At 35.4% G+C, this 27,760-nt stretch overlaps 1 protein-coding gene across 5 annotated transcripts in view; it reads left to right on the plus strand.

Annotated features, from left to right (window-relative positions):
- Positions 1-16,030, plus strand: part of PKIA (cAMP-dependent protein kinase inhibitor alpha) — an 83,442-nt gene extending 67,412 nt beyond the window's left edge. For 2 of the 5 annotated variants that reach the window (XM_008000942.3, XM_008000940.3), the window contains 2 exons: positions 11,214-11,391; positions 14,569-16,030. In XM_008000942.3, coding sequence (XP_007999133.1) covers positions 11,241-11,391; positions 14,569-14,648 — 231 coding nt within the window. In that variant the 5' untranslated portion in view covers positions 11,214-11,240 and the 3' untranslated portion in view covers positions 14,649-16,030. Of the gene's footprint in view, positions 1-4,840; positions 4,979-6,196; positions 6,273-11,213; positions 11,392-14,568 lie in introns of those variants that run through there. The other 3 variants (XM_073018165.1, XM_038000366.2, XR_012093716.1) reach the window with 3 other exon arrangements.
- Positions 16,031-27,760: the final 11,730 nt, after the last annotated feature.

The raw sequence follows: 27,760 nt of genomic DNA on the forward strand, positions 1-27,760 counted from the left end.
GCTTGACTAGATCCTTTTTGTGATTTTAAAGATGAAAAGTTAATATAAGTTATTTTGAGAACTGTGTCAGTGTTCTAAAATCCTTTGAAAATCTGAATATTTATTTAACATAGGAGGAAAAGTCATAGATAAATGAGAGGTTATAGATTTTAAAAGTATCTTTCTTCTTTGGACTCTTACAGAGCCAGTCAAGGAAAAGATAAAATAAATAATTTGGCAAGTGTTATATAACAAAGAACACCACTAGCCCCAGGCCCTTAATGCATTTGTGATTTTGATATGAATAAACCCTGCTCCCCTTTCTGACGTCAGTACTGCCGCTGACTGGGTAAGACATTGGTCAAGTCGATTAACCTCTCTCTGTTTTTGTTTCTTGTTTTGTAATGTGCAAGTAATATTACTTGTCACTTGCCAACCAGCAGTACTTCTGCAGCTAATTGACTGTCTCAGCAGGGGTATTGCAAAGATTAGCAGATAAATGATTTATAATCCCTTTGAAATATTAAATAAATGAATAAATGATATAAAAAGCCGTAACAAGAGAACAGAACAAATTATTCTATGCTTTAATTTGCTACTTTCATCTTATATATTTGATGAAAAACTTAAAAGAGGGAGCCATCAACAAAGTGAAAATAGGTTAGATTACTCAGGACTCTAGGTGCTTTCTATTGCTGTTATTTTAAAAAGTATTTTGTTATCATTGTGAATATAAGAAAAGAAAGTGCTAGAGATCATAATTGCATTTATCTTCTTAAGTTTATAAAAAATATTTTATTAGACAGGAAAATGAACTGGGTAAGAATAAGGACACAAGCTCTCTTAGCCTAGTTTTACTATGAACAACTGTATGACCTCGATCAAGTTACTTACACAAGGAGGATCTTGAGTAAGATAATCAAGAACAATCTACACAATACGTTTTGTGGATTTAGGAGCAAAATACAAAACTCTGTGCCATATGTTGCAGTGGATTTGAAAATCAAAGACCCAGAAATATAATATAAAGAGGTCAACATGAAAATAATAAATTCTCATATAAGACAGAATTAAATCAACACAATAACAAAGTTATTTATTCTACCTGGAGATGGAGAAAGAGTGTAACTGGAAAGATGAAAAAGGTTGAGAAGACCAACAGGAGAATACCAAGAGTATTACATGTGCTGCTGTGATTGGACCTTATTATGAACAGGAGGGATACTGTGAGAAACGAGGCTAGTAAAGTAGATTGGCTTCAAACTCTTAAGGGCCATCAAAAAATTGAACTATGTTTTGTGGGTTCCTAGGAACAACTGAAGATTTTTGAGCACTATTTATGTTTTATAAAGTTAATTCTGCTGACCCTTTAAAGGGTAAATTGGAGAAGAGATTTAGATAAGTTGAGTTGTTAGACTACAGTTGCAACAGTCAAGAAAGAGATGATGAAGGTTGTTGCCAGAAGAATGGAATGAAGAATATTTAAGAGAGATTGAATAGATGGAATTAACTACTGAGTTTTGGGAAATTATTGGATGTGAAGAATTAGTGAAAGGGAGTAATTGAATACAATTCTGAGATTTCTATTATTGATACCTGAGAAAAAAGTGGAGATACAAACAAAATAATAGAAAGAATGAACAGTTTTGTGAGCAGAGGTGGAGATGAAGAAATCAAGAGATCCCATTTTGAACATACTGAATTTGAGATTTTAAAGACATCCATAGTGGAATATTTAACAGTCAGTAGAAATTCTGTAGTGAAGCTTTAAAAAAATATCAGCCCCCGGAATTATAGATTTGAGTAGCATCAATTCACAGGTGGCAGTTAAGGTTATTAGGGTAAATGGGATTACCAGAAAGAGCATAAAAAACAAAAAGGAGAATAAAGATTTATTTTAAGAGATAAGTAGTGGGAAAAGCAAGAAGTACAGGAAGATTATAAGGCAGCCAAAAGTCTACAGTAACTACGGCAGCCAAGGGAGAAGAACATTTCAAAAAAAAAAAAAAAAAAGACCAGATGCGGTGGCTCACACATGTAATCCCAACACTTTGGAAGGCCGAGGTGGGTGGATCACCTGAGGTCGGGAGTTCGAGGCCAGCCTGACCAACATGGAGCAACCTCATCTCTACTAAAAAAACAAAATTAGTTGGGCATGGTGGTGCATGCCTGTAATCCAAGCTACTCAGGAGGCTGAGGCAGGAGACTCGCTTGAACCCGGGAGGCAGAGGTAGTGGTGAGCCAAGATTGTGCCACGGCACTCCAGCCTGGGCAACAAGAGCAAAATTGCAACAACAACAACAACAAAAAGAACAATTAAAAAACTGCCGTGTAAAATGCTATATACAATTTGATATGAATGACTATTGTGAAAAGAATTGCATTTGGTGAATAATCTGTAGTGATAGTTCCTGAGAAAACAGTTCTACTTAGATATATGTGTAAAATTACAAGGGGAATTAAAAATAAAGCAGTGTAGAGGAAGCAGGGAAAACTAGTATCTACCTCTTTTCCTATATGGGAGTAAATGAAATAAAAAGAGATGAATGTCTTAAAGAACATACAGGATTGATTGTTCCATTGCACTCCAACCTGGGCAACAAAGCGAGACCCTGTCTCAAAAAGAAAGAGAAGAAAAAGAAAGAAAGAGAAAAAAATACAGAGTTAAAAGATAGAAGATTTTATAACAGGGAAGATGTAAGCAATTTGAAAGATGTTAAAGAAATAGCTGAAGTAAAATCGTGACTCCAGAAGCAAGAGGCAGAATTGAAGGAATGATAATGGAGGAGAAGACAGAATCAAGAGCACCAGTCAGGTATTAATAATGGTGGGCAAAAGGACTCTTGAATAAAGAGATGGATGACTTTAAATGTGACAATAAAGAAAGAGGATTGAAGATGAATGATGACTCTGGTCTCCACAAAGTTATTAGGTAAGATTTGCTATGGGGAGTAAGAAAGCAAGATACAAATAAAATTTAAAGAGCATAGGAAAAAAAAAAAAAAAATTGTTTTTATTAGGGATAGTATAGGGGTAAACCAGAAATTAGTATAAGGATTTATGAGTAGCTTTGAGGTCACTCATTGCCCAATTATAAAAATATTTTCTAAAGAAAGATAATACTTCTAACATTTTAAACATTTACAGGTGAAGTTTCTCATTTTAAAGTTTTTATGTGTTAAACATTGTAGGGGGGAAAAAGTATTTGAGTCTGATCTAAAGAAAGTTTGAGAGGAGAAATGAAGTAATGTTGCCATTTGGGGAGGGGGGGGAAAGGCTGACATTTGCAGGAATTATGCAAAAGCAAGGCGGGGGTGGGCAGGGAACTGCTGGCACTTTTGCACTAAGCAAGTCAGCGGCACCAAACTCTCCTAGTGATCTATGTATTCTGCACCCCTACACACTCACAACTAGTATTTCTTTTAGTGCCAGGCTTACCTAAGAATGTACTTGATGGAGCAGTAAAAAAAAAAATTCATTTTCTTGAATCTCAACCTTCGAGTACACATCTTTTTAATATTCGTGTGATGAAATGGGACATCTCATGAAGCACTTCTGTTGTGTATCAAACACTTGGTTATCACAAGTAAAGCACCTTGTGCAACTGTGGGTTGAGAGCTGAGCTAGACACTATTTTGTTGGATCACCATTTTTACTTGAAAGAAGAAGTGACAGGCAAACTGCAGTTGTACAAACTTGGACATTTGGCAGAGATTTTCTTGAAAATGAAGAAAGTGACCTTGTCACTTCTAGGAGAGCAAAATCTAACAGTATCTTTTGCCAGTGAAAAAATCTGAACTTTCAAACAAAAGTTATAATTTTGGAAAACTTATTATCTGCCCCTGTGAATTTGTCAGTTTCCCAATTCTTAAAGACTTTTCAGATGAGATAGGTGGTATTGCTAACAAATGTGATATTGTATAATTAAATGTGCTACCATTTGGGAAATTTACATAACCCAGTGTACCAATATTTTCCAGATGACCAATGTCTGATAGTTTAAAAAAAAAAAGGAAAAAAATATGTGGACAAAAGACCATTTCAAACTGCAAGAAAGACAATGGGAACTTTCTAAAGGCAGAGTATGGAAAGCATATTCATATGACTTTAGATTCCACATTGATAAAAAGCCACAATTATCTGAAAAAGCTATTAAAATTCTCCTCACTTTTCCAGCTAAAATAATAATATCTCTGTTAAGCCAGATTCTCTTATATACTTCAACTAAGACAACATATTAAGAGAGACTGAATGCAGAAGCAAATATGAGAAGCCAGATGTCTTTTATTAAACCAGACATTTGCAACATTAAGCCAGAGAGTTGCAAATGTAAATCAATGCCACGCTTGTCACTATTTATTTATTTTTTTGCTTTGGAGAATATATTTTATTGTCATTAAATATTTATATAAAGTGTAATGGGTTTATTAATAGTATTTGAGGTGAATTAGTAATTATTTAATTTTTTCAATTTTTCTAATTTCCGATATGTTAAATATTGGTAGATTTATCCCTGGCAAATGAAAGCTAAGTGGAGTTCTTCATAATTTTTGAGCATGTAATAGATATCTGAGACCAAAACAATTCAGAAATACTAATGTAGACCAAGCATTAAACACGTAGTAAACTACTCAAGGGCTTTAAACATGCTTCCCATGATTTCACAAAGTCAAAGTTGAGAAGTTGTATAATTGCGTTTTGTAACAGTGGAATAAGGGGAATTTTCTTTCTTTTTCTATCTTTCTTTCTTACTTAAATCATAGTATTCAGATTAAAGAGAAGTCTTCAGTGCATGCTAATGACATTCTCTCCATTCTTTCCTCCAAGTCTGTGAGTCTCATTTCATGTGTCCCATTTACAGGAGTAAAATTAGCATGTTATCCAGTCACCATTTGGCTCATGACTCAATGTCACTATAAAAATCATTTTAGCAACATCATAGTCCCAACTTCTAGAATCCATTGATGTGGAACACTTCAGTTTGTTTAACGTAGGAGACGTAAGTACATGCTTTTCATAGCCTCTTGAAATCTATCTAAATCTATAAATTCTACTATAGTAATACCTTTTGCTTTATTCTCTCAAAAAATTTGTGTGTATGGAATTTTAAAAAGATAGCATAAAAAAGGAAAACACAGATCATGAGTCTCAGTTTTGAAATCCATTATATAAAGAATTTGTAGAGCAGCAATATTGCTTCTGTTGCTAAAGAGTAAGAGAGTGAGGCTGTTTTAAGAATGGGGAAAAGAAAGAGCAAGCTTATTTCTAATTCATAGATTTTGATTGGATTTTTAGATGTCAGGTTTTAGAGATTTATGCTTTAAAATTTAATACAACTTTAAATAGTTCAGTATTTAAATAATAAAATGTCCATTTCCCTCTTTTCTCGATTCCATAGGGCTGAATATTAGTATAATTGGATCTTTTGTATAACTGGATACAAAAAAGTAACACCATATTACCTTGCCTGTATTCAATACTATCATTTGGTTATGTCTAGAAAATTCCAATTATAGCAACATAGACAGGAAACTCTAGTAAAGAGTCAAAGTCTACTTTTAATAAGTTTTCCAGATTTTTTCCTGATTATTTTTATAAAGTCAGAATATGTGCTACTTGCTGGTCTATTACACTTCCATCTGCTGCTGACATTTATCTGGCTTTTTTTGAATTTTGTAATTTTGGGGGGTGAATATCTGTCAACCATAATTTTTATGGCTGTTCTCCAGAATTTCAAAGCAAAAGTACAAGTCATCTATACAGGTATACTTGACGTAAAAGATATTTATCTCTCGGAGTCATATCACTAAATTAGAAGTGTCTAAACGCTTGATTAAAAAAAAAAACCATAACCACCATGCAGGTAAAAATATCTATTTTTGAGCACTTAAGGGGAATTCACTAAAAGCACTATAATCATAGAGAAAATCTGGAGTATACAATATATATTTTGTTTAAAAATGTAATTGTATGCTTTCCTTCATTCACATATTTGGTGTGTGTTGTTAGCTATTGTTCTTTTATTGGAAAATAGACCTATTGTCTAGAGAAAGAAAACACAATAAGCAATGAAATATTACTTTTATAGTAATAGCTATTTGCATTATAATAATTATATTGGCTAGTGTAATTGGATATCCATTACTTAGTTTCCATGTTACTTTAAAGATGCAGAATTGGATGCCCATTGAACTAAAAATATATTTCAACTTTACAGGAATAACCTCTTCTCACAATTGTCCACATTGTCTTTCATTCAATTGAAATGAAAGCTATATATGAAGATTTTAAAAGTAAGCACAATATACTTTTATGTCTCTTATAACGTCATTTCTTCCTTCCTGTGTTCATTACTTGGGAGTGGACTAAATAAAAATTCAGAGTAAGTTGTTGGTTACCCTCGTACAAGTAGGATTGCCACCAGGATCTTTTAAAATTCCCAAATAGATAAATCATAATACAAGACACTTTCTTTTAATATATACCTTCCCATGGAAATTTTTACCACTTTCTCTGCCTCATTTTTGGTATTTCAAATCTTTTAAAAAGTATTTTCAGCAAGGAGAATTAGATATAAAACCCTACAAGGATATGTATTATTACGGCAGTTAGAAATGATAATGGCAAAAAAACAGGGACTTTTACTGCAAAGTACAATGCCCTTTACATAAAACCTAAAGACATATACCCATAGTTTAAGTCATGGTAATATGTATGATTTCATGGTTACTTAAAATATCTGAGACCTATTTTCTTCATCTGAAAAATGAGGATTTGTTTTCCTATTTTACAGCATTGTTATCAGATCAGAAATAATAGCACTTGTGCTTTTTTAAGCCTATTTGTTTCTTTATTTGTTTTTTTGAGATGATGTCTCTCTCTGTCACCCAGGCTGAAGTGCAGTGGCCCGATCTTGGCTCACTGCAACCTCCGCCTCCTGGGTTCAAGTGATTCTCCTGCCTTGGCCCCCTGTATAGCTGAGATTACAGACGTGCGCCACTACTCCCAGCTAATTTTTGTATTTTTAGTAGAGACAAGGTTTCACCATGTTGGTCAGACTGGTCTCGAACTCCTGACCTCGTGATCTGCCCGCCTTGGCCTCCCAAAGTGCTGGGATTACAGGCATGAGCCACCGTGCCTGGCCTAAGCCTATGTTTTTAAAAGCTATAAAAAGAGACTAAGAGTGAAAATTATTGTGAAAAGAGCTTGAATATGTCTTTGTGACTCCACCTATCCTTAAATATTTATAAGATGTTTTTGCTAGGTTGATGTGCATGTTCAGTTCTAAACCTTTGAAGTAATGTAGAAACCAAATACTGTGTTGGTTAATCGTAATGCAGATAACGAAAATATCTTTACCATTAATAACACAGAATTATTCCAAGGTCCAAAAACTTTATTCAAACTCTGACTTACTCATAAACAGGCTGCCTGGTAAAGTAAAAAGTGTGGGCAGGAACTTTGCAGACTTAAGTTCCAAGTACTTAATTCATTAACTATGTGAATATGGGCAGATTAAATTATTAACTATGTGAATATGGTCAGATCACTTGAATTATCTGGTCCTCAGGTTCTTCATCTATAAAACTTCTAGACTGAAGTAGATGAATTTTTAGGATATAGTAATTTAGTACAATCAGGAAGCAGGAAAGTTTTCTGTGGTCACCGATAAAAGGTGATTAATATATTTCTTCCTCATTGGTCAGTTCTATTTAACATATTCTTATTTAACACTGGCTATGTGCAAACAACTCCGCTAGAAATTGTATGTGATTAAAATATTAACAAAATGCAGTTTCTGCCTTATTAGAACCTGTAATGGATATCAAGGGAAAGAAATGAGGGAAAATATATTCTCCAACATGTGTCATGTTAATGGGCAGTGGGTAATGACATTAGAGGTGGAAGGAAATAAATTCAATAGCATGTCTTAGAAAGACAGGTCAATTCATCCAAAAAAGAAAGAATGGTGATTATACTGAGAAATGTTGTTTGAAAAAGGAAGAATTTTTAGAGAATTTGTAACAGATGTCCTATATCTTCTCAGAGGAAGATGCAGAGTCATCTCGTAAGGTAGGTGGTGTCTGATGTGTAGACTGGAAAGGCTTTGGAATCCTTCCCAAAGAGAATAGCATAAGGAAGAGTCAAGTAGAGGTGAACTGAAGAATTTCTGGGCAACTCCATCCAAGTGGATACTAATAATAGAGCCAGAAATTTCTAGTTGAGCCAATTGGCACAATTTTGTGACTTTTTCTGGTAACACTCAACCACCCAGTACTGAGATCAGAGAAAATATACTATAGTGTTTTCCCAGCAGTGAAGTGTAGGTACAGAAGTAAAGATAACAATAGATCAAAGGAACTTCTTGATGCTAATAAAAAAAAACTACATAAAGTAGTGCGTAACTGATTCAAGTAGGGCTGGACCTCGAGGAAACTAAAAAGTGATTCGAGGAATTAAAGACAGCATCAGTATAAAGAATTGGTTCATTGAGTATAAGAGAAAAGAGAAAGAAAAGGTGGCTGTGACGAGATGAGAGAATTTCCAAATTCAGAATTTTACAAATGAGGTGGTTTTGGTTTATTTTTGTTTGTTTTGCTTCCAACTTTTATTTTAGGTTCAAGGGGTACATATGCAGGTTTGTTACATGGGTAAATTGCATATTTAGGGGGGTTGGTGTGCAGATTATTTTATTACCCAGGTAATAAGCATAGTACCCTATAGTTTTTTGATCCTCACCCTCCTCCCACCTTCCATCCTCAGATAGGCCCTGGTGTCTATTGTTCCCTTCTTTTGTCCATTTGTACTCAGTTTTTAGCTACCACTTATATGTGAGAATGTGCAGTGTTTGGTTTCCTGTTCCTGCATTAATTTACTTAGGATAATGGCCTTCAGCTCCATCCATGTTGCTGCAACAGACATGATCTCATCCACTGTTGATGGGCATTTAGGTGGATTCCATGTCTTTGTTATTGTGAAAAGTGCTGATGAACATACGTGTGCATGTGTCTTTATGGAAGAATGATTTATATTCCTTTGGGTATATACCCAGTAATATGATTGCTGGGTCTAGTGGTAGTTCTAAGTTCACGGAGAAATCTTTAAAATGCTTTCCAGAGTGGCTGAGCTAGTTTATATTCCCATCAGTAGTGTAAAAGTGTTCCCTTTTCTCTGCAACTTCACCAGCATCTGTTAATTTTTGAATTAATTAGTAATAGCCACTCTAACTGGTGTGAGGTGGTATCTCATTGTAGTTTTGATTTGCATTTTTCTAATGATTAGGTTGGCCAGTTTTTCGTATGCTTGTTGGCCATGTGTGTATCTTCTTTTGAGAAGTGTCTGTTCATATCCATTGCCCATTTTTAATGGAGCTGCTTGGTTTTTGCTTTTATTTATTTATTTATTTATCTATTTATTTATTTATTTAGAGATGAAGTTTCACTCTCTTCACCCAGGCTGGAGTGCAGTGGGCGTGATCTCAGCTCACTGTGACCTCTGCTTCCCAGGTTCAAGTGATTCTCCTGTTTCAGCCTCCTGAGTAGCTGGGATTACGGGCACCCAACACCAGACCTGGCTAATTTTTGTATTTTTAGTAGAGACGGAGTTTCACCATTTTGGTCAGGCCGGTCTCAGACTCCTGACCTCAGGTGATCCACCCACCTTGGCCTCCCAAAGTGCTGGGATTACAGACATGAACCACCGCTTGTTGATTTGTTTAAGTTCCTTTTCAGTTCTGGATATTAGAATTTTGTCAGATGCATAATTTGTGACTATTTTCTGCCATTCTATATTTATCTGTTTACTCTGTTGATAGTTTCTTTTGCTGTGCAGAAGCTCTTTAGTTTAATGATGTCCCATTTGTCAGTTTTTGCTTTTGTGGCAATTCTTTTTGGAGTCTTTGACATAAATTCTTTGCAAGGGCCTATGTCCAGAATTGTATTCCCTATGTTTTCTTCCAGAGTTTTTACAGTTTTAGGTTTTACATTTAAGTCTTTAATCAATTGAAATTGACTTAATCTTTGAATTGATTTTTGTACATGGTGAAAGGAAAAGGTCCAGTTTCAATCTACATGTGGCTAGCCAGTTATCCCAGCACCATTTATTGGAGAGTCCTTTCCCCATTGCTTGTTTTTGTCAATTTTGTTGAAGATCAGATGGCTTTAAGTGTGGCTTTATTTCTGGGTTCTCTAACCTGTTTCATTGGTCTCTTTGTCTGTTTTTGTACCAGTGTCATGCTGTTTTAGGTTACTGTAGCCTTGTAGTACAGCTTAGAATTGGGTAGTGTGATGCTTCTGGTTTTTGGGGGTTTTTTTGTTTTGTTTTGTTTTGTTTTTCTTAGGGTTGCTTTGGCCATTTGGGCTCTTTTTTGGTTCTTTATGAATTTTAGAATGATCTTTTTCTAATTCTGTGGAAGGTATCGTTGGTAGTTTGCTAGGAATAGCATTGAATCTGTAAATTGTTTTGGGGGGTATGGCCATTTTAATGATAGAAATGAGAGGGTTTTGAGTAATCAGTGTTTGCATCTTTTTACATTTTATTTCCAAGATTTAATCAAGAGTATATGTTACTCCTCTCAAGTAATGACTTACTGAGGGGAGCGTGGGGGCTGTTTTTATGGACTGAGAGCAGTATTTGATCACTGAAAATATTTAGAATTGCTGGTGCATGGTGCATAGCGGTAATAAAAAGCAAACTGAATTTTGGTCCATTTCATTAACAAATTGTACAGACAATGCTCTCACTTACTACTTACCCCTGGGATGAACTACTTTTCACTCAACGCCCCCCACCTGATCTCAAGTTCTCTCTGGAGTTGAAGAATGACTAAAATGGTATTAGAGAAAGATAATTTTATAATGTAAACTAAATGTCAACAAACTATGGCATGTAGCCTAAATCTAGCCCATTCCCGATTTTTGTTAATAAAGTTTGTTTATTACATTTGTTTTACGTATTGGCTGTGGCTGCTTTTTTACTGTAAGGACAAAGTTGAGTAGTTGGAATAGAGATCATGTGACCCTAAATATGTACTACCAGGCCCTGTACATTAAAGGTTCCCAGACCTTTGATTTAAATATTTAGGATCAGAAAAGGCATTACTTGTTTTGTGAACCTGCAAACAGGACAGTTGTTTCACATTCATATACTAGGTTGGTAGTTTAACAGTTGTCTTTGTTAAATGTTTAGCATTGACTACCATTATATTTACCTGTTAATTTTACTTTCTTTTGTAGTCCCTGCTATGTGGATATTTGGTAGCAATGACTGATGTGGAAACTACATATGCAGATTTTATTGCCTCAGGAAGAACAGGTAGAAGAAATGCAATACATGATATCCTGGTTTCCTCTGCAAGTGGCAACAGCAATGAATTAGCCTTGAAATTAGCAGGTCTTGATATCAACAAGACAGGTAAGTCATCTGGCACACATTTCTCTGTGAGCATGGAATGATTTGCAGCATTTTACTAAGTGGGATTGAGGCACCAAAGTCATCTTTGAAAGTAATCTAATATAAAGAGTTTTAAACAATCTAAGGCAAGATGAAAGTCTGAGACTAATCTCTTAATCAATCCTGCTCTATTTTCAGTGATGTCTCTTTAGAAGGCTTCTCACTTAAATGCAGAGTCCTTAATCTGATTTTATTAATGCAATCAATAAAACACATGGTGTGTTTTTTTAAAGCCTAATTTCTACAAAAGCTGAAATTGCTTATGTACAGTATTTAACTAAGTTGGAGCACCTACCTTTGACAATATTGGCCACCTCTAACATTTACTAGATAGATAGTTAACAAGATTCACAGGTAATTCTGATAGACTTCAATTCTAAGAACAATTTTAGAAAAAAAAGAGTCTCCAGGGCTAATTTTATTAAGAATGGAAGTAAAATGATCTGTTACATTAGTAAGTCTTAGGTAAAAGGGTCTTTGATTTCCCATTCCAGATAGAATGGGTTTGTGAAAAATGTGTCTCCTTACTGGGCCTTGAATTCTTACCCAAGGAGTCTGCCTTCATTAATGAAGAAGAAAAACAAGTTTGATGGATTAAAATACTTGACAGTTTTACTTCTGAGTATTAGAATAAGTTCCCTGACAGTTCCTCCACCCGTAGCTTTTGCAGATATCAAAGCTGAATGTGTTTCCCTGAGAAGACTTGTGTAAAAATAACCTTTAAAAGTGAAAAGAATTCACGATTAGGGGACCCTGATATTATGTGCATGGAAAGCACTTATCACAATTTCTGACTCTTAATTATTCAATATGTCTTCGCTGTTAGAATTTTTAAGGGAAAACATTTAGATTATTAGAAAACTGAGTCAGAGTATATGCATATATAGATTAATGAAACAGCTCAGCAACATTACTTTAAAATACATAAGGACGGTATTTTATTCAATGGCTAAAGCTCAGTACTTCTCAGACTGGTCTTTTCAAATTTGGATTAATAATAAAACTTTAACGTTACCACTTTGGAATACATAGACCTGTGTGTATCTTAGGTTTCATTGTTGTGCTATTATTGCTACCAGTAGTTACTTCCCAGAACAGCTCTGAGAAAGACTGTATAGGAAATTATTCCAATTTGGTAACATGAGATGGATAAATACATTTTTGCTGCAGTCTTGCATAATATTTATACTTTGTTTTTCATACACATATGCTATTTTAAAGAGTCTGCATTAATTTTAGCCACTCTTAATATTAGGACATTTTTATTCATAGTGTAATTTAATTTCTTCTTTTTCTATTTTTCCTGAAGTTGAGAATTGTTAGTCCTAAGACCATTTTATTTTCCTGAAAACATATTAAATTATTATAAATTATTTAAATAATACATTGGAATTTTATATTAATAAATATAAATAAAATAATTTTATATTCATTATATTATAATTAATTTAAATTATCTTTATACTTCCAAATGTCTTCTTTTCTAAATATTTTTGCATGTTAATTGCAGTTCACTAGGCTCTTGCAACATTTGCTGTTTCTCTTAAAATTATGAAGTCCAAAACCAGGAAAAGTATACAAAGCAATAACTCTGTTTATCCTAAGTACAAAAACTAATAACTGCATAACATGAAGATCTAAAATATTAAAAAATGACAAATACATAACGACAAATTCAATGTCACTAAGAATTGTGAAGAATTTCCTTTCAAATTCATAAATGTTTCAGCTTCATTTTAGTTTATACTCAACAATATTGTTGCTTCATGTTTACCTTTATTTGTTAATAAGCATCTGTTTAGCAACAGTCTCTATGTTTGCAGCATAATGCTAAGCCCTGAGAAGTGTCCCCAGACACCTAGAAGGTCCCAAGCCCCATGGAAGTCAAGTTCCTCATCTTGTATTTATACAATCACTTTCATCTTGAAATATTCTACTGTCTTAGAGATGCCCTAATTTGACTTCATTTCTTTGGTTACCAAAAGCTTCTCCTGTTTAAGTTCTTGTTGCATGCTAATTTACGTATCTCAGAACCAGGCCATCTGTGCATCATGGGGGCCTCTCATAATAAAATAGTGCATGAAAATGATATATAATGTCTGGTCATACCCTTGGTACTGCTTTACAAGAAAATATTTTTATGTAGAAGAATTGATTTTAATTTTCCTAAAGATTTAATGTTGTTGGAGTATGGTGAGGTGCTTCGTGTGCACTTGCTAAGAGTGGAGGAGAAACTGCCTTATAACATTATGGTCCAAAGAATAGACCAGCCCACTTACCTGCTTTTATCTGAATTATGATAACAAACCCTTACCAAATATTGATTCGTTTATATTATTGCAACACCTGAAAACATTTTGTCCACCAAGTCATATTGGCTGCCTGATAACCAAATGTCGCATGCAGATATTTGAATCTTTGAGTCTGGAATTGCCAACAGCTTGTACTTATATAACGTGACCTAATATAGAGTGAAAGCATTGAAATGTTTGCTATACCACTGGCTAAGATTGCTATTGAGGGTGCAGTTATGAGGCTGGTTTTATTAGAATTGTGCACATGTTCTCTAAGGGCAGACCAGAGGCCGTTATAACTATTTGACAAGGGACTGGCCAGCTGACATAGTGTCCTTTCATTTTCCACTATTGCTTTTACTTTGAACTAATAGAACCTCTGAGAAATTAGCTGGGTTATCATCAAGTGCTATAAAAAGGAGAAAATACAGTTTTAAAATATTTCTTCAAATAAGATAATCAGGCATAAAAAGGTAAACATGCTCTCACTTCTGATTTCTACTTAAAGACATTTCTGATTTCTGCAACCTGTGAAACTATATCTAAGTGACATGACCTGGTCATGAGATTTCTGAGCTATTTATCCAAAGCTTAGCTGATCACTAACTACTCTGCAAATTTGAATATTATTTTGTTTTTGAGCCATGCTGTCCCAAGTTCACAGAATTGATCAGTCCTTGAAAACTCCAGTGGCGAACTGACTACCAAGAAAATATACTTTTTCCTTCAAGGGTTTCGGACCTCTTTAGTATTTCTGAAGTTACCAATATGACATACTGAGAGTTGGAAATAAAAGCAATCATTTTCATTTTGCCTGTATTCCGTTTTTGTTTTTCTTTTGCAGAAGGTGAAGAAGATGCACAACGAAGTTCTACTGAACAAAGTGGGGAAGCCCAGGGAGAAACAGCAAAATCTGAAAGCTAACACCCCACTTTGACCCTCGACCACACCTGACAATGTCTCAAATCTCCAGGAGTGTCTGGAATGCATTTGTTTCCATGAGTGAAAAGAGGAAAAAGAAAATGGCTGTGCTGCATTGCAGGAACCTGCTCATTATCATGTTAAAAATGAGGGCAGAGGCTGTGGCTGCAGGCAGACTTTTCCCTACCTCTGTCATTAGCAATGGTTGAAATCATGTGGCTTGTGTTTGGGCGTCATTTTTGTATGGATCCTTTCACTTGATCATGTGACGAAATGCTTATAGAGAGTAGCACCGACCTAGATGATGATTCTTCCTGTAGCATCTGGCCCCTCACAATGTCAGAGGATTTAATTGTGTCTAATTGCGAAGAGTTGATTGAACCCCAGAGTTTAAATATCTCTGGCTCAAGTGTTCACCCAGTAAAAGAAAGATCCAGAAAGCACTGTTTTTAGCATTATGTATCTGTGTGTTACTGCTGTGTTATTTACACTGTTTTGTATTGTACAATATAGATGCTCAGCACTGCCCCATTCTCTGATTGCTTATGAAAAACAAAATGATGTGCATTACTGTGAATTTTTATACCACTCATTTTTAAAAGGGCTGTCTTTTTATTTTAGTTTTCCATACTGTGGTGGTGTACACAGGATAGAACACCCTTTTTTAAAACACAGTCTTTCCCCTTGTTCATTGTATGTTGATGAGTTGATTAAGTCTAACAGATTCATCAAGACTCCATTGCTCTATTATACAGACATTTGAAAATATCCATTAATGTGAATATCACCTGAATTCAGTCTGTTTGGTGTCTGCACAGACTGGTATTCAATCTATCAAGTTTGTTTTATTCTCAAGTGGAGAACTTCTCCCACCTTATATATATATACATAAATTTATGAGAATTTTGGACAATTGGAAAGGTAGAAAAGAAAAGCCAAGATCATACTAAGGACTGGAAATAATTTGTTCTATGGAATCAAATTTCTCACAATGCTGTATGATACTATTTAAATTTGGAGGACAACTTATCTTCACTGAGCTGAATAAGGTGGAGAAAGTAATCTTGCAATCATGTGGACACCAATCACAAAAGTAAAGCCCTGGTGTTGTGTTTTCATGTCTTTTTTCAGCCCTCTCAGATCCAAATGTTATTATGCACTTTTTAATGTTTGTAAACTTTTACTAATAATTAGTGTGAATTGCATTCTGATACAATAATGATTATCATTAGAAGCTAACAAAATTCTCATTAATACTGTGTTTGATGGCCTCTGCTGTGTTTTAACATCGTGCTTCTTATATGGAAAGTTTTTGTGAGCTGTGTAATCCCTCTGGTCAGTATTATGAAATCATTTGTCAGTGGTAATAAATAAGGAACCAGTAATATGCCAGTGGTTCATGAATTACTGGACAAATAGCAGACAATGGGAGTCCCTTTACAATAATAAGCCCACTTAGCTGTCCTTGAGGGCTTAGATACCATTCCACATGAAGTAGTTAGAGCAGCATTTCAATAGGTAATTTGTGTGGTTGTGCCAGAAACTCAGCCCTCTTATGTAATTACATACAGGATAAAAGGTAAGTCTGCTCACTTCTCCTTCTACAGAACATTTCAACTGACTGGAATAAGGGCATGGGTTGCATTTAGTACTCAATCAGATATTACTAGAAAAAAAGTTAATAATGTGAGCCTTTCCGAGAGCAGAAAGAGGAAAGATTAAATTTTGGAATGCTTCCTTCTGTCTAATCCATCAGGGGCCAAAATGCCCAGTAAAATTCAAACACATCACCTATTAATAGACTCACAAGTGAGAAAAGAGGTTCCTAGGGTTACTTTAGGCAATCCCTGGTAAACTGTTTAAACCATCGAACCCCTACAGTCAGTTTTCAGTATCTTCATTTAATATTTTAATAAGTTTCTTGTGAATTTAAACTTATTTCTTAAGGTTGTGAAATTCCAAACTGATTTTATGTGATTTCGAAAAGTTTAGAACCAGTGCTGAGTGTATGTGGAGAGTTTATATTCCTATGTGATATACTATTATTAATGCATGTGGTGCCATGCTTGTCTTTAAATATATAAATAGTGCTAAATTGCAAAGTCATACGGAGCTTTGGATTTAGTTTGACTTCTTACTACTGCTTTGTCTGCTATATTCAAAACCAAAGGTATTCCCAAGCTAGGGAGATACAAATTATTTTTCCAAAATGTGCACATCCTATACATTTTGCTTATTCATGGTATCTTTCAAATTTTATTTTAGTTTCCTTTATTTGCAAGTCAAGAATACACATGGATCTGAATTTTTAAAGAGCGAAGAAAAGGGTAGGAAACCAAGGCCTTGGGTTTGGTAATAGGCATTGGATGCCTATTAACCAACTATTCCTATGCTAATGGCTTTGCAGCTCGTCTTCTCCCATTTGATCCTCAAACAATTCTATTAGAGTGGTATTTTCATCCAGTTTCACAGATTAAAATATAAGCACTCAATAAAATATAACCTTTAGAAGCTTAAAGAGCTGGTAAGTGATGAATTTAGGATTAGTACCCACGTTTGTCAACAATGAGCTTTCCAGTGCACATGTCATAAAATTAGAGCCAACTGCAGAGCTCTAAGGGAACTTTTAGAGATGAACTTCTTCAGCCGCCATATTTTACAGAAGGAAACTGAATCCCAGAAGGAGAAATTGCCTTTCTCAAAGCTCCCTGGATGGATAATAACACAGACATGAGTAGGTCACACAAAGTATATCTTTTTTTAAAAAAAGAAATTCAATTATGTCTTATTTGGGGGTATGTTTCCCAGAAGTTATTTTTCTGGCATGTGGTCTATAAAAACAGCATGATTCATATTTTTTATGTTTCATGCTACTCATTTTGTTTAATTACCAACAAACATGGGGACTTTGGCTTTTTGACTTATTTGCAACAAGCATGAAATTGTTAAATTTACCTTTTATCAATTGTAATCATCCTATGCCAACATATTGTTAATCATAAATTCATAGAAATGTTTTTCCAATAAATAACAGACATTGAAATTTGATTCTTAGATAATACTCCCAGAACAGTCAATGGTAAATGCCCTATACTTGAGTCTTACTTAGATACAGTGGCAATGCACCATTTTAGAAGATGAATGATACTGCTATTTCTCTTCAGGAAAATAATAATGGATAAAGAAATGTAACTGCCGGGCAGCAAAGCTTCTAAGTGAAACTTGTAGTAGCAGTAGTAGTAGGGAGAAAATGTGTAGTCATCAAGTGAAAATAGGAAAGGATCTATAATTCATGATGTCTTAATAGACCCTAAATTGTTCTTTAATTACAAGAGTGGCAGTCTCTGAAGTCATTTGTGAGCTTGTATGACTTTTGTATTTAGCAATGTTGCATGCTCACATAATTGGTAATTAAAAGTAACACATTTTTCTGAAATGTACACAGTCTATTAAGAGTATTTATTGAATTCACACTATGTATTTGGTGCTAGAGAGTGCTGCAGGTGATAAAGGAGAAATTCTATACCTCAGTCATCTTGCAGTGGACAAACCCAGGACTCTAGCTTCACTCTTTCCTGGTCTTTATTCTAATCATTTTCCACTCCATTCCACTCGAGTAGTCCACTTCCTGGTCTTTGTCATCTGCCAGAACCATCCCACCTCCTAGATCTTAACCCCCAATACCATGCCTATGGTTCTTACTTGCTCATCTGTAGGAAGATGACTTTCAGTCAGGAGAAAGACAGGTGTTTATCAGAATTCTTGGAAAGTTTTTACAGCACCTACCCTCTACCCACCCCCCACATGGATACATTCATACACAAACACTCTTTCTCTTAAAATAACTTTCTACATGACTCTGATACCTTTTTTCCACCCACTTCACCCCCACCACTTTAGAATCAGTGATCTAGAAGTTCAAGGATTCCTGATATACCCACCCTGCCCACTCCACCGCAAGGCTTTGAAATGAGTCAGGAACAAAATGCAATCCTCACAGACATCCATGGTTTTACTGCATTAAGGGTAATATTTTAGGGTAAAGAAGCAAAGAGAGCTCTTCTTTTATCTTAGTGTTTCTCTCTTTCCATCATTTTATTTTTGTCAAACACAGGCAGTAATGACCAAACAGAGACCAAGGTGGAGCTCGGGAGAAAGTAGGCATCAAACAGCACTCAACCTGAATCCAGGCAAGTTCTTCAGTCCAAAGAGCAAAGGAGATGTAAAGATTTAAGTTCATCTTACTCAGCTCACAAGGATAAAACACCACATAGGGATTTGGGACCAAGAAAATACTAGCCAGTGAAATAAGTTGTAGAGCCTCTAGTGTCGCCACTCAGTGTATATTTCTTGTGTCTGTCTAATTCAGGTGTGGGGATTCGGGAGCTTTTTCATCTTTAATACTAAAGTCAAAATTAGCAAAATTATATGACTATAACCTATTAACTTTCTAATTTGCACCACATCTTCTTTCTCATTGGGTTAGCATGGATGCTTCCTCAGCAACTTTCCTACTGGTCTGGACTCCATTGTTCATCCTTCTCCTAGATGCTCCTCAGGTTCCACATTTTCTTGCCTTTCTACCATCTCTGCCCCATCAAAATCAATTAGGCCATCTTGCTTCTCTTTACTTGTCTTCTGGATGACTGTAAAAAGTTAAAACAATGCTTATTCATTGTTTGCAACCTCAGTCTAGACATAAGTGCTGCACAGCTCTCTCTTTTCATGTCCGTGGGCACAGAGGAATCATCCCACTTTCTGGCTAAGATTTATTCCTTCATCTGATATTTTTAAACAATTTTATTCTGACTCTAACAGGATGTCTATTAATTATCCCTTTTTCTTTACTGACTTTACCCTTTTTCACAAATGTGCTCAAGTTTTCAATTTCCTGTTTGCTTCATTACTTATGATTCTCAAAATAGTAATGTATACTCCTTATTTTCATGCTTCTTCTCCTCCTTATTTCTTATTCTTTTGCAATCTTATTCTTTTGCAATTTGGCTTCCAGTAAAATTTTTCTCATTATCAATGACTTCTTTAGTAGCTCATCATCTCTGTCATTGTCATTGAATTTCTGACCAATGTGGAAATTAACAGATGATGATGATTCAGAGGACTTAGATTAACCTAAAATAAAACTTAACGTTTTTATATTTTCAGTTGATACTAGTATGATAGGGTATCACTGCATAATAAAGTCTTTTTCAACTATATAGAATCGACATATATCAAGAAAAAGTCAGCTTTCTCTCTAGGATAGAACTTCCATAATATATGGATATGTCCTTACTCTATGACCACAATCTCCCCATAATGTTTGCTTGCTATGTGCTCAAATCCTAGAGTGCTCATTACTTTATAGGAGTGGTTGTCACGTATCTGGCCACCAACACAGAGCCTAGACATTCATAGATGAACAAGATTATCTTGTGATGTTGTAAAGTTCTGTGTTCCATTCTACTCTTGGATACATGTTAATGATATCACTTGTTTCTCTCAACAGCAGCCATATGTGTGTAAAATCCCAGTCTTGCTCTACTTCTCTGAATTATACCTAAACAAATATATCTACTCCAAATAGAGTGGATTATTTTTGTATATTTTATTAGCTTACTCAATGACATTTAATCTGGTTCACCATGGAATGATTTTGAAATGCTTCATTTGCCTTGCTTTTTCTTCCAGGTGTTTTTATTTAGTGATTTCTTGCTGTTTTCTCTCTGCCACCTCCTCACTCATCTAAGACTGGGTCCTCCTTGTCTGCCTCCCCACTAAATTTCGTGGCTCCCTGGGTTCCCATTCTCATTCCTCTTCTCTAATCTCTCTCTCCAGATGACTTCCTCCATTCTCACATCAGCAACTACATTCCTATGGTGAATTTCATATCTTGATCTCTAGCCCAGGAGTCACTCCTCATTACCTGACCTATTGGACAGTTGAACATGGATTGCTCAAAGAATCTTAAAATTCAGTGTTCTAATATTACATCCAGTGCATGATCCCATTTTCAAACCCGCTTTTCCTCATATGCTGCAGATTTCAGATCACGGTAGCACTGATTTTCCACTGACCTTAAATCAAAATTCTTGGAGCCCTTTTAGCTCTTACCTCTTCCCCTGATTTGTGTGTTTGTTGGTTTTTTTGGTCAATCAATTCTAATTCTTCACTATTGAAACTGCTCACTTCTTTTTATCTGCACTCCAACCCTTTAAATCCTTACTTACCTATTATAATGCAAAGACCTGCTCAGTATGACCTGCCTCCTCCAGCACTCTTTCTAGCCATCTTGCCACCAGATGTATTGCTCTGATACATGATTTTGATCATGTATCTCTCCTAATTAAAAAATCCTTCAAAATTTTACAGTATAAGTACCACAACGTATTTGTGTATAACTTCTTGCTCTGTGTAGCTTGTATCCTGTTCCTAAAATGTGCTTCATGCCTGTGGGCAAAGTCTCATTGGTCCTTTCAGACTAAGCCTCATTTCATCCTTTTTGGTAGAGTCTTTCTGACCCATCTCCATTCCTAAGTGCTACCGTAGGAAATCAGCTGCTGTATACTCCTTGCTCTCTAACAATTTATCTGCAAATGGATCTCTATATCATAGCTGTTTATTTGCATGCATATCTCTCCACCTCAAGTGTGAGCTTTCTGAGGGCATTAACCCCCTTTTATTCATCTTTGTATCCTTATGGTTTATCTATATTTATCTATGTAGGTTACTGCTAATCAGTAAAAACATAAGCAGATGTTTGTAAATAAATAATATCTGCCCTCTTGAAGCTCATACATAATGAAGTTAAGAGACAGAATCTACACAGATCAATTAGGGAAAATGCAATTCAGAGAAAAAAATGATGGTTGAAAATAGTGAAGTCTCAAGAATATTGCATTGCAGAGGATAAAAACTCAATTCCTGTCACCTTTTTTTTTAGTTTATACAAGAGTAACTTTTAAAATTTGTATCACAAACTGGTGTGCTGCATTTATACATACATACACACACACACACACACACACACAAAGATTTGATAAGACATAAATAAATGAGATGACCAGTAGGACAACACATAACTAGATGGGAAAATTAAGGTAAGCCATCCAGCTAAATAATGTTTTTGGTAAAGGTATTTCTGGGAATTTTGTGGCAGGAATTATCTTCAGTTTGCCGGAATTAAGATGAGCCAAAAGGGGGTTATATCTTACTCTCTTGGCCTAAGCAGTACTTTGTTCAGGGAGGAAGATCTCCAGGAAGGATCTTGCAGGCCTTGAACAAAAGTTCACTGGAGTTTCTGAGAATATGCCTTACAGAAATGCACTCAAACAGCCTAAAGAAATGAGAGTTCTAACAACAACATAATAAACCTCAGTGTCAGAAATTCACAGAAAAAAAAGGGGAAACAATAGTAGAAAGGGATTACGAAACACATTTTTATATATTCAAGAAAGAAAGCTCACTGATATACATGTATAGAACCTTAAAGACTTTTTCCTGAATAGTGTTATCTTTTTAAAAAAACACTGGTAATAAAATTAACTTTGGAGATCTAACAAGACTAAAGAAGTACTGTGAACTTTGGACTCTGAAACTAAGAAAAAGATTGACAAAGGTGATGATGTAGGTTACTACTAATAGAAAATGTTTAAACTTTGGCTGCCATGATTCATTTTACACATTGCTTGAGTAGGATGGTGTGACTATTATGACTGTCCTGTTGAATTTCTGAGATTTTCTTTATCCCACATCCTCTTTGAAATTCACAAGCCAATATATAACCATGAAGTTTTAAGTGTAAAAAAAAAAAATAGCTATAGCTAAAGAATGACAACTTAAACTGATTCTGCCTTCTCAGATGGTCCTAAATACAATTCAACAAATCATCAAATTTGTCTAGGAAATAAAATTTGAGCATTTACTAAGTTTAAGTCTTTTTTTATTAGGTCCAATAAGAGTGAAATTTTTAAAAGACCACAGAATCCAATAGACCAATAAAAACTGAAATAATAATGGGGACCATAGTTTTTCTACCAGTATTTCCAGTCTTCCTCCATCTTCCTTTTAAGAACGTATTATTCAATTCTACTATCTAATGAGAATTTAGTTTTTTTCTCAGTTGATTCCTATGCCTTTTGCAACACAGAATTGGGAGAATAGATATACAAGTTAGAGTGATAAGAGGAAAAAGAAGATTCTTAGATAAACAATTCTAGAAGTTTCCTTGTTGAGAACAAACCGGGTAATGATCGAAACAGATTTTTTAAAACTTGTTTAACATGTTTAAGTAGACATGCATAATTTAGAATAAAGAATTACAAGGAGGATTTTTAAAGCAGTGAAATGGGTTTTAAAATAAGCTTGAGAGGTTTGGCAAGTAAGACATTTAAATGAAAACACAGAATGAAACACAATTGGGAAGGAGAGAAAAGGGCCTTTTATAGGTTCTGAATTAGATCTTCTTTAATATCCTAAAGGTATATAAGTAAACATTGGAAATTTTTTTCAATTATTTCTAGTTTTCAGATGAAACTTTTTTGAATTAGGCTCTATACAAAAAGGAGGCCACAGGGGACCCAAAAATTTATTAAAGGATAATCATTTAATAGAAATTGTAACAGAAGCACATACATATCTATGATAAATGTCTGAAACTGCTAAATAGTAACAAATGAACATGGAACATCCTATACAGATCTGTGAAAGAAACTGCACATGACAGGATATATTATGAAGAAGGAATCACTGAAATTATCTATTGGAATATGTATTTCACTGAAGAAAAAATAATTAGGCATTCTGTGTAGAAAAACTGACATAAACTAAGGTACACAGATAGGAAAACAGGATCATATAATTTAAAAATAATCCCTATTAACCAGAGCACAGTGTGTGGATGCTAAGTCTGAGGAGAGACACTAGGCTAGGTGGAGAAGAAATATGAGACTATGGAGAAGGACCTGGAAGCCCTCAAAGCTGATGAAAGTCAGTGAGGATTCGAGGGTGTGCCTGAAATAGTTCAAAAGTGGCTGGCAGGCCAGCTCCCAGACCACTCAGAGAGAAAAGTGTAAACATCAAGGCATGTCCCACATACAAGGACCCTGAGCCACAGAATAAGGCTTGTGGTGAGGAGCCTAACACAGAAATGAAAGAATTCTGAAAGTGAGAGTTACATTTTTGAAGGTAAGCTAACGGCTAGAGATGAAAGTAGACATAGGACTTATTCAAAGGTTAATAATCTGGTAGCTGGAAAAGCCGAAGAGATGTCAGAGGGTAAATGAGAAGCAGCAGAGGTGTATACAATGAAGCACAGATGGAGTTCTTTCTGGCAAAGCAGCTGCTGCTGTCCTTCATCCATACTGTCTCCTACTCATGACCTGATTCACTCTTCAGTTTTTAAAGACACCCTGTGTCTCCACTCACAACATGCAATTCAAGTATAAAAGAAAGATTTTTTTTATATTGCACCATAGGAAGGGGGTAGAAGGCTTTTCCCAGAGTAATAGTAACTATTGTGTTCTGAATATATTTCAGATGCTTTATTATATCACCTCTTTTTCACAGTTACTCTGAAATATGAATATATTTATTTCCTTATAAATGAGCAGTCTAATACTCAGATAACTTAAGAGCCTTGAGCCTTGTCTAAGGCCATGTAGGTTTTGTGTTGCAAAGGCAGGACTGAAAATTATGTCCATTTTCTCAGGTGACAATTCTCATGCTCTTTCAGCTACATGTGAGCTACCCAATAGAACAATAATACGAGCTGAACATGCAGTTTTACATTTTCCAGTAGCCATATTAAAAAAATAGAAAGAAAGCAGTAAAATAACCCAATATATCTAAAATATGACTGTTCAGTATATAACCAATAGAAAAATTATTGACACATTCTTTATTTTGTACCAATTCTTCAAAATCCAGTGTCTGTTTTGACTGATCTCAATCCAGACCAGCCAAATTTCAAATGTCTTGCCTACCATATTATACAGCACAGAACTCTATACCATATTCTGCTTTCTGGCAATTAAGCAAGGAGAGGATTCACTTTTGCAGGATAGAGGTGTACGGTGTACACGTGTGTGTATAGTTCTTTCTCAGGGATGCTCGACTCTGGCTTCCTACCCAAATCAGCTAGAATACTTTTTAAAGATTAGGAACTCAGCCAAATTTCCACAGATTTTGATTTTATTGTAAGGAGAGGTTCAGACATTGGTATTTTTTAGCTTTGTATTAAAGTATAATAAATATTTAAAAGTACCCATAAATGTGCAATTTGATGGATTTTTCTAAAATGAACACTCAGGTAACTAACATCCAGATAAGGATCCAAATATCATAACATCCTGGAAGTTCCTGTCATGTTCCCTTCTAGTCATCACTCACTAGAAAGAACTGTATCCTCTGAGACTGGTGAATGCTAAATCTTCATCTGTCCCTCCAGAGTAGGTTCCAAAGTTTGGCCCAGAATGGTCACCTAATGCATTAAGGAAGGCTCATTGCAAGTCACCCTTCTGTAGAGTTCTATTGTCATGTTTCTCAGGGCAACCTGAAGCTCCCAAAGTCATAACTCACCTGAAAACCTATTCATATTTTAGAAGTGTTTACCCAAGAAAGCACAGGTCCTTCAAACCACTGTATCCCCTGGTCCATGCAGATCCAATCTCCATTCAGTTCTGAACCATCAAGATGGCTCCACCTCTGTTCTGCTCTTCTTAGCTGCATGATCCCAGGGATTTGGTCCTGTCCTTGCCTTTCCTAAACTATCCATCTATTTTTTCACCTGAGTTTCCCCTCCCTCATTATCAAAAGATCAGATGGATGACAATTTTGTGAAGCCAGTATCACAGATTTCAGTTCCCTGCTGAACAGGTTATAAGTCTTGGGCTTACTCCCCTTTTCTTGGTACATAATTTCCCAACATTTTGCTCTAGCCCATCTCATTACTACACAGATCCTCTGGTCCCATAAGCTAATTTCTATAGAAACAGCATTTGTTCTTCCTGTTGGTCATTAACCTCATTCAGATTTAAGTAATTTAAAATATGTTTACTATGAAAACTCAAAATTGTTATCTTTAATACAACAGCATTCCCTCACTGACATAATCAAAAAATAATCGTCAATTAAAATATTTCCTAACTCTAGCCAATCTGAAAAGCATAAAAGGGGATTGAATCTTTAGGCTCTATGATTCAATAACTCCTGAGTAAACAGCTTCTAGATGTATTAAACACCCAGCAACATTTGGCCTGTCATTTACTGGAATTACAGTTGCTTCACAGTGTCGCTTTTTTCTGTGCTCTCAGAACAATGCCTTGTTGTACTTCCAGCCCATACAAGAATATTTTGAATGAGTCTGACTTTGCAAAGACAGCACTTGTAGTTGATAAAGGGAAAACATGACCATCTGTTCTCTCCCTTCATGGCTCAATCTGACAGTATCCTAATACAGCTGTCTTCCTTCTTGACTCCATCCTACTCGGCCCACCTGCCTGCTTCTGCCAGTTTCCTACTTGAGCTTCCTCACATACATTGTGTCTCTCCACATTCCTCTCCTCCTACTCACATATCACTATTCTCCTTCATTTTATCTCTTCATGATTTTTATAATTCTCAAGAATGCCTAATCAGTTGCTCTCCATTCTGCATCCTCCCAGCTTCAGCTTTCTTCCTCAATCTCTCTGCCCAGCACTTCCTGCACACCTCTCAGTCACTACCCACCTTTATGTGGGAGGAAGGGAAAAAAAGGAAATTAGTCCCAGACTCAGGCTGCTAGATATGATTCAGTCTAAAGTTTGTTGGAAGTATGGAGCCCCTCAGTATTGGTGAGGAACAGGTGGTACAAGGCAAAGTAGCAAAGGAGGGATGTATAAATAACGCTGGTGGTAAGAGTAGTCTTCCACCTCTATTATTCATCAACTGAATGACACCTCTGAGTCATTCATCAAGTAGGAGAGAGGTGGTGGGTGGTACCTAGTTCCACTAACCGCTGCCACCACGAGAATCAGAACTTTTATGAGTTCCCCAAATATCAGAGAGACACCTTGATTTGTCATCTGTCCATCCAGTGTCATTCCAAATGACTGACAATTTTAGAAAACACTTGGAAAAAACATATATGAAAAGCTTATTTTAATCACCATAGCCTCAGAATCTATATTCCTCATTGCATGTATGATTTTGGACAATTTACTTAACCATTCCCAGTCTCAGTTTCCTATATGTAAAAGGAAATAATATAGCATCTCTTAGGAATGTTGACTAATAGCTCCTAAGAAGAATGTTAAAAGGTTGAGATTAATCAATAAATGTAAAGTAATTGGAACAGTGCCTGACACTTTGTGTAAATAAATATTAGCTTCTAATGTAGTGGTTGTTTTGTCATTATATGAGATATGTTGATTATAGTCTTAAATGACTCAGAGATCAGTCAAATGGCTTTTAGCTCTTACGATTAGTGCCCTCAGCTGCACAGAGATTTTATTCATTTATTTACAGAACAGATATGAAGGAGTTCCCACCTAATATGTGTCAGATATTTTCAAGATGCTTGCTATCCAATGACTTAACCACAGTCATAAAACTCAGTTTAATTGTATCCCAGCAAACCAAATATTTATGTTACAAGATTTCCTTTAGTTTAGTTTAGAAAAGCCAAATTTGGTGGAGCAAAGTGTTATTAACTATTTGAATCAAGAGTTATGAGATGAAGAGAGAGAAATGCAGAGACAGGAGACAGAGACAAAGAAAAAGACAGAGAGAGAAAGAGAGAGAGACTATGTCGGGACTATCTTCAAGTTAACATAAGAAGTTCAGTCCTAACTTTTTCTTAACAACTGTTACATTTGCAGGTTCACAGTGTCACTGGATAGTAAAAGGGGACATAAATTCTCTTAATTATACAAAATATAAAGCCTTCAGAGATTGGCACTGGAAGGACAGTAAGAAGCATCGATAGACTTAGTCATTTGATGATGTTTCCTTTGGCACCTCTGACAGCTGCTTTCTTGATAATTTTCTGATTTAAGTGCAGATAAAATCCCATTCTCTTGGCTCTCTTAGTAAAACTGAGACCAGGCAGAGTCTGGTAAACATTGAGGAAGAACAAAAAG

This window comes from Chlorocebus sabaeus, chromosome 8 (assembly GCF_047675955.1).
Source record: "Chlorocebus sabaeus isolate Y175 chromosome 8, mChlSab1.0.hap1, whole genome shotgun sequence".
Taxonomy (NCBI): domain Eukaryota; kingdom Metazoa; phylum Chordata; class Mammalia; order Primates; family Cercopithecidae; genus Chlorocebus; species Chlorocebus sabaeus.